At 47.0% G+C, this 7,323-nt stretch overlaps 1 protein-coding gene across 1 annotated transcript; it reads right to left on the bottom strand.

The window, feature by feature from the left end:
• Positions 1–1,488: 1,488 nt before the first annotated feature.
• On the bottom strand, positions 1,489–7,077 carry LOC136466907 (transcription factor GTE4-like). The gene is made up of 5 exons (XM_066465423.1): positions 5,023–7,077; positions 4,886–4,940; positions 4,686–4,808; positions 4,530–4,592; positions 1,489–1,899 (listed from the first exon to the last, which is right to left on the bottom strand). The coding sequence occupies exons 1-4, from the start codon at positions 6,868–6,870 to the stop codon at positions 4,537–4,539; spliced, it is 2,082 nt and encodes a 693-aa protein (XP_066321520.1). The 5' UTR covers positions 6,871–7,077; the 3' UTR covers positions 1,489–1,899; positions 4,530–4,536.
• Between the last annotated feature and the right edge of the window lie 246 nt (positions 7,078–7,323).

Below are 7,323 nucleotides of genomic sequence, written 5' to 3'. Positions count from 1 at the left end.
AATCAAATCAAATATGATGATGCTACTTGCTAGTGAGATACAGTATATAGCAGCGGCGCAGCGTGGCCCAAGCCCAAATGATCGAGGCATGAAGCAGGCGGCGTGGAGAGATGTGGCAGGCAGGCAGGCCAGGGGAGCTGTGAGAGATCTCGGCAGGAACTCAGGAAGGCAATACAACGATCTCTATCTTTTTTGGGAAGCTCTGTCTGCAGGTTGATGTATGGTCATGCGTTCCATGGTGACCGGTATATATGCAGGCAGCACATGGATGATGGTTGGAAGGGGAACTTTGGAACCTTCGCTAGTCACCGCAGGCAGACTTAGTACATGTGTAGTAATTTGTCATGCTCTGTTGTGATGTTTAACAGTCAATTAGTCGCTCATTAGTAGGAGTATGAGTGAAAACTGGGCAGGCGTTCTATTTTTGTTGGAGAATGGCCCCGTTCGCTTCGCTGAAAAAAAAAAACCAAAACACTGTTTCAGTTGATTTGTTGTGAGAGTAAAATACTATTTTAGTTGAAAAAAAAAGCTAAAAAGTATAGATTATAACGGGCCATAGAGTACTAATCGGTATTCTGGGAATGCGCGACATAGCTCCTGATAAAGACAGGAACAATTCAGATCAGAGTACATGTGCAGAGAGAGACCTATCCTATCCACGATTCTGGATGCTTGTGCATTTGCCTGCACATTTTGCATTCGCGTCATAATGAGTGTGACAAAGGCTCCTGATAACAGGTGACGCGACGCGAAGCCTCCTGTTTCCCGCATAATCCAACGCATGTGACAAAGGCTCGGCCACCATCGTTTCTAGCATAAGAAAGGGGGACGAATTGGGCCATCGGTTAGCATATAAGAAGAGAGGGGGACGAATCGGGTCAGCCAGGAGACGTGACTGGGGCTATTACGGTGACCCTACGACCCCTTTAAATAGCCAATACGAATACCCTACTACCTTAGCTACAGTGCTCCTTTTAGACCAGACACCTGAACTGAGGATAGTCCAATGGGCTCATTTAACCGTCGTCAAGGAACCACACGTACACTGCCAAAGGCAGGCACACCCAACGGACAGAGCAGCTACGCCACTTCAATTGACTGCATGTTGGAGGCTGTTGCAGCCCAGCCTTCACGTATATCCATCGCCCCAACATGGGAATTTGGAAGACGCCCGGCAACAAACAGCTCACAAGGCGCAACAGCATGTTATACTCACATACTAGCCACATCTCCAACAAACCATCCTCACCACAACACCAACCCAAAGGCCTCCCTTGCGCAACACAGCCATCTTCCAAGCAAAACATTCATTCCTCACTCCTGAACATAAGAATGGACCATCAATAGCCACGATGCTAAACATCAGGTGCATCAACGAACTTTATGCTAACCAAAGATCCGAATTTAGAACATCATCAATCGAACAGACTTTGGCACATGGTGATGAAGCCACAACACAACAGTTACTGGTACTCCACAGAAAGATGGTGGTGGCAAACTAAACAACGGGGTTATATGGCTTGTCAATGCTTTCATCAGTCAGTTAACAAAAGGGAGAAACAATGCATACAGCAATCGCCCTCCTACATACTGCAATCAACACAGCTAAACAGAATCGATGTTCAAGCTGCCACTAATGTACAGGGCTACTGAGCCAACCAGGGGGCTCCTAGCAACAGTGCGGTGTACGAAGACGGTGTGTCAGCAACAAGCCTAGTCTTATTAGGCGGGTACACCACGAAACCTACGAGTTACTGCTTCCAGTGGGTGAATCCACATACAAAAGCTACTTAAAACACAGGGGGTTTCCTAAGCCAGACAAGGTAAGCATGTACAATCTTATGGTGCCATTGTCACGTCAAATAGACAGTTATTGTCTACTCGACAAAACTTCTGAACCTGCAAATCAAAACAAGGTAAACCACATTACACAATAGAAATGACCCATGACCTCAGGAAAATAGTAGAAACATTGCAGAACAAGCTCAAGAAATCTACTGGGGGAAAATATTCCATAGATCATTAGCAACAGTCTAACAATCCACTCATTAAGATGTACAAAAGAAAATGACAGAAAAACTTTGTTCCATTTGAGTTGGCTCTGACAAGATCTATATTTCTAGTCTACTTTTGGAGACAAAATATGGTTCAAGACTAACTGTCAAGATGTTGACAAGAAATGTTAAGATGTGCACTTGTTCATGTTTATGGTAGACAGCAATTGCCATAACCTATACGGGCTCACTCAGCTATCGCTGAAAAGATTATGAAGTCCTTGAATTGCTTATGACAATAATAACATTATGCTCTATTGCACTATGTAAGAAATGAGGACATCGTCTACAAAAACAACTAAATTTTGTTTTGTTCATCAAAGTTCAAAGCTATAGCTACTTATGCCATCTTCACAAATGACAAAACGTTGACATACACAGCATCGCTGGAAGGTCTGTAAATATCTTATTTGTCCTTAGAAGGGATCGGCCAGCTCCCAGTTAATCTGTGACATTAGGGGGCAATATGCAATTGATGCGATGTGTTATGCTCTGTAATCTAATTTCTAACTAGTTAGAGGAATCTTTGTCGACTGCACTAGGATTTGAGGACATGGCTACCCAAAAAAAAGCACTAGCAAATCCAAAAATTGGGAAGATTTTTTTTTTTTTGGAAAGGCCAGTGTAATAGCTAACAGAACCTTAGTGGAAGTGGAATAACATCCTCACTAAATAGGCCATGGCATTATGATTTAGGTTATTTTTCACAGAAATAGAAAGGGTCTGAAAGGTCTTCAAAAAGAAAATTATGTTCCTCCTTTCGTGCAAACAGTAAGAACCTGTCCTACAGACACCTCAAAACCCCAAACAAAGAATGGGAATGACCATCCATGTGCCCAGAAATTTCCTTACAAGTAAACCACAGACTCCAGTTTCACTTCTGAAGGATTTCGTTTAAAAAGATACACAAACCAAGTCTTCTGTTACCGCATAATTGGAACTGTCGGTTAACATATTATTGTTTTTCTTGCACAGCATAATTGGAACTGTCTTTTAACATATTATTGTCCCATTTCCACTCTTTAAAAGTAGTGTCTTTGCCCATACAGCAAGGTAGACTACAGGAACAACCAATGATCCAATCGTAAAAATAGATCAACTACCATAGAAGCATATAAAGGATCTCTAAAGCAATGCCAGCTCAGCAAAATATCAGCTTATATAGGAATAAATACAGCCCCTGTATGGTTCTCTAGAATGAGGGAATGTTTAATGATGTAGCTGATTACTTGCATTTCTTGTAAGAGTTAGCTGGTACTACTACCAACTAACTCAATGAGCTGTCCGTGAGGAGACTCTTACATCTTGCAGTCAATACAAAGCTCGAAGGCCAAGCCTGGAATACACTGATATCATGGCTTTATTTTTTTTTCCATAACAGGATGATCCTGAATTTCATTACTAATGCAACAAAATTACAGCGTGAACGAACATTGCAGGCATTACAGAGCATTTAACACCAGCCACACAATGTTTCATCGCCTACCAAACAAGAACGGTATCTAGCAGACACGTTAACACCAGGGCGACAGGAGCGGCCAGAATGGAGGCACCCAGGGCCCCATGCCACTGGTCTCAAAAGAAAAAGGCATGCATCTGTCACCATGACCACAACAAAAATAGCACAGCCAGGTTAGTAGTGCCAAGAGGGCAACCATGGTGCTTGCTCAAGTGCTACCACAAATTACTAACAGAAGACATAAAGCTTGCCAAATGGAAAAACGAACAGGTCAAACATTGCCTTGAACTAGTGGAACACACAATCTATGGGCAAAGGCCTTACAGCCAAACATATCATTCACAATTGATCAGTCAGTCAGGCTCGCCTCATGATATTTACAAGGCTCTGAGGCCATGTCAACAAACAAGGGTAGGCGTAAAAACGAGATGTCTGAAACAGATCCTATTTTCATTGCTTAGCCATGAAAATACGGATCACCTTCTAACACAGAGGTCCCCTTGGCAGCTGAGGAAACTATAAAAAAGCCTAATAAAGATAAATTATTTTTATAGGAAATTTCTGTAAATCAGGTGGAAACCTAATAAATGGACTAAACTCATTTTGGGTAAAAGAAAGTTATCCTTAGTTATAAACCTCCCAGAGTCATATGCATACAAGCACCTATCAAGAAAACGCTGGGGCACAAAATCATGAAATTTTAGTGCACCAAAGTCTTTGTGTGTGTGTGGGGGGGGGGGGGGGGGGGGGGGGGGGGGTAATGCACATTTCACAAGGTACACAGATCAGACCTCTCATATCTTACATAATCGGATAATCACATAGACAACTGTACAAGTACTGGTAAAAAAGAACTATAAAATGGTGGTTAACCATAAATACTGCAACTAGGAGTTCACACATAACAACGAGTAATACTTGCCGCTTTCAATATTCTTTGAAACAAGAGTATTGGTATTTGCATGGAGTTATATATGTTCAACCATAAAACACAAAATGTTCAGATTCAAACTTACCTATATCTCAAGATGAATTGCCAGCATCAGATCCATCTGAAGAGGAGCTATCACTGTCTGAGTCTGCCAAAAGAATGTTACATGATCAGGCTACTAGGCTTTTTAAGTAGCAGTTATGAGCTAAATAGCAGCAAGGGAAGTTGAGAGATGTATTACCACTAGAAGATGATCCTGAGTCACTGCTGGAGCTGCTTGAATTGCTTGAACTGCTCGCATTATGTCTATTCTCATCATTTTGCTCTGGCACAGACGTTGGCAGTTGCTCACCTGCCAGCGAATCTATTTGTGGCAAAAATCATAAACTTATTACCTTACTTGTAATGTGCTTTTAAGATAAAGTAGAAAATAGGGCTAACCTTTCGCAACTTGCTTTGGAGATCTTTCACCAACAGGTTCTTGGGGGACTGGGGTCTGCAACGCATGAAACAGTTGATTATAAATAGTTTTGCTTAAAACAATAGTAGTAATGATAAAAATGACAGAGTGCTCATACTGGTTGCGGTGGTTGTATAGGGTGCTGCGCACGCAACTCTGCATCTTGTCTGGCAAGCATCGCTCGCTCGGCCTTTCTCTTTTGCTTGCTCAGGTTCTTCTTGTAGTTGGCCACAAACCTGTCAAGCTCCCAAAGTGTCTCAGCATCCATGCTATCAATTTCAACCTCAATCTCATCATCATGCTGCATAACTGATAGGTTCTTGTTCTTAATGACTTGCACAACAGCATCAAGCTTCTCTGGCGGCAAATTCTGGAGGTTCTCACTAAGCTTACGCTTCTCATCTATTGTCATGTCCCTCTTATCTGGATCCTTTGCCCTTGGTTTCTTCATTGATGGAGTACGGGTATAAGTGGGAGTATGACTGATTGGTCTTGAATTGGTGTCCAATGCCATGTGGTGTCTCATCGAATCTGACCTCTCTAGGAAGCGCAGGTCAATTGGTGGAGGTGGAAACTTCTTCGGCAATGGAGGACACGATGCGAGGTAGTTAACCTCAGCCTCAATCTCAGGCCACTGTGCCTCAAAGATTCCTGACAACTGCTCTGCCATGAAATGCACATCCTGACCCTTGGGGTTATATGTCATCGCATTATGGAAAGTGAGCCGGACATCCTCAGCAAACTCCTTCGGGTTCCTGTACTGCCCATGGCTGAGCCGTCCCCTTACCGTGCCAAGATCCATTGGGTGCTTGATAATAGTAAAATAATCATGCAAACCAAGTGCAACTGGATCAACAGGCTTGTTGAACACCCACCCAAACTTGTGCTTCATTAAGCGGCTCAGAAGTGATGAGGACTTCTTGAACGCATGAGAGTAGAGCCGCCGCTCGGCATCAAAGTCTGCGCCACGAGATTCTAGGGACCTATGCTTCTTCTTGTGGTGCTTGGATTTCTTGCGCCCATGTGAATCTGAGGGAGGAATCCTATCCTTGGCAAGCAAGAACTCCGATTTTTGGTACAATTGATTGGCCTTTGGCGTCCGTTTCTCCTTCTCAAAGGCTTCATTACGAATAACTGACACGGTTAGTGGTCTGCGCTGCAGCAGCGTGCGGCCAGGAGTAACGGCAGCTGCAATCTGAGCAGACACGGGCACCGCCATATCACCAGCTGAGAACTGCGGCTGCTGCACATACCCAGCATCCACCACCTGCTGCTGTGTTGACAGCACCATCAAGGGCAAAGGCGCGGGCTCAGAAGCCTCCCGCTGCACCAGGGCCTCGGCAGCCTCCTTCAGCCGCTTGGAGAGCACGCGGACCTGGTCGAGCTCCCCCGCCAGCCGGCGCCGCAGCTCACTCCTCGCCCTGCGCTTCCGTGCTTTCTCAGCCTTCTCAGCCGCGGCGGCCGCCCGGTCGTCGCCGTGGCCGTTAGGAACACCGCCGCCGACCCGGTTCAGCCCAGACGAGGGGTCCCCCGAGGCGGCACCGCGTTCCCCAGGCGGCGCCCGGGCGGGAGCCGAGGCCGGCGCTGCCGGATCGGGCCGCGCCGCAGCGCCCGCGGCCTCCGCGCGGCGGATGTTGCGGCGAATCGAGGATAAGGTTTCTGAAAGGGGATTCGGGGCAGGAGTAGGGGCAGGGGCGGGGGCGGGAGCGGGAGCTGGGACGGGGACAGGGGCAGGGGCAGGGGCAGGGGCTGGGGCGGGGTCGGGGGAGGGGGCGGGAGCTGGTTCTGGAGGAGGAGGTTTAGGGTTTTTGCGGGGGTGCTTACGGGTGTAGACCTTGATCTCCGCGGCCCAGCGCGACCTGGGCGGAACGGCGGGAGCAGCCGGCGCCTCCACGGCGGGGGCAGGTCCCGGCGTCGGCTCCTCCCCGCCGGCGCCGTCGCCGTCGCCGGGAGGGTCGGAAGCCATGCATAAACCCTAAATCCGGGGCCCAGGAGGCGGGGGGCGGCGCGGAATTGGGGAATTAGGAGGGTTTTTTGCGTGGAAACCCTAGGGAAAATTTTTCTGTGGTGCTTCGCGGCTCAGATTTTGATATCTTGCTGCGGCTATGGCGGTGGAGCGCAGATGGGGGAAGGGGTTGGTGGCGGCGTCGGACGCGTCTTCTGCTTTTGTGGGGAAGGACTGGAGCTGAGCCGACGAGCGTCGCAAAGAGTGGGCAGGTGCGGGCGCTCGTGTAATCCTGGCCGTTAGAATCGGCTTGACTCCGGTCTGGACGTCGAAGTAAAGGCTGGCAGCTGGTGGCTTCTCCATGCCATGTTTAGTTGAGCCGTTGATTTTGAAAAGAGACTGATTGGTTCTGTAGCTTCGAAAGATCACAAGATTTGGAAAATATCACCGAAAGAACTCTGTTACGTAAAATAT

Source organism: Miscanthus floridulus, chromosome 7 (genome assembly GCF_019320115.1).
Source record: "Miscanthus floridulus cultivar M001 chromosome 7, ASM1932011v1, whole genome shotgun sequence".
In the NCBI taxonomy this organism is placed as follows: domain Eukaryota; kingdom Viridiplantae; phylum Streptophyta; class Magnoliopsida; order Poales; family Poaceae; genus Miscanthus; species Miscanthus floridulus.
The sequence above is the reverse complement of the archived record's forward strand: the minus strand, read 5'-3'. Positions and strand labels throughout refer to the sequence as shown.

Excerpts from the sequence above, each read along its gene's own strand:
- LOC136466907 (XM_066465423.1), bottom strand. The coding sequence starts at position 6,870 with ATGGCTTCCGACCCTCCCGGCGACGGCGACGGCGCCGGCGGGGAGGAG. Across the intron at positions 4,941-5,022 it reads CTATACAACCACCGCAACCA|ACCCCAGTCCCCCAAGAACC; the intron begins GTATGAGCACTC and ends CATGCGTTGCAG. Across the intron at positions 4,593-4,685 it reads CTCAGGATCATCTTCTAGTG|ACTCAGACAGTGATAGCTCC; the intron begins GTAATACATCTC and ends TTCTTTTGGCAG.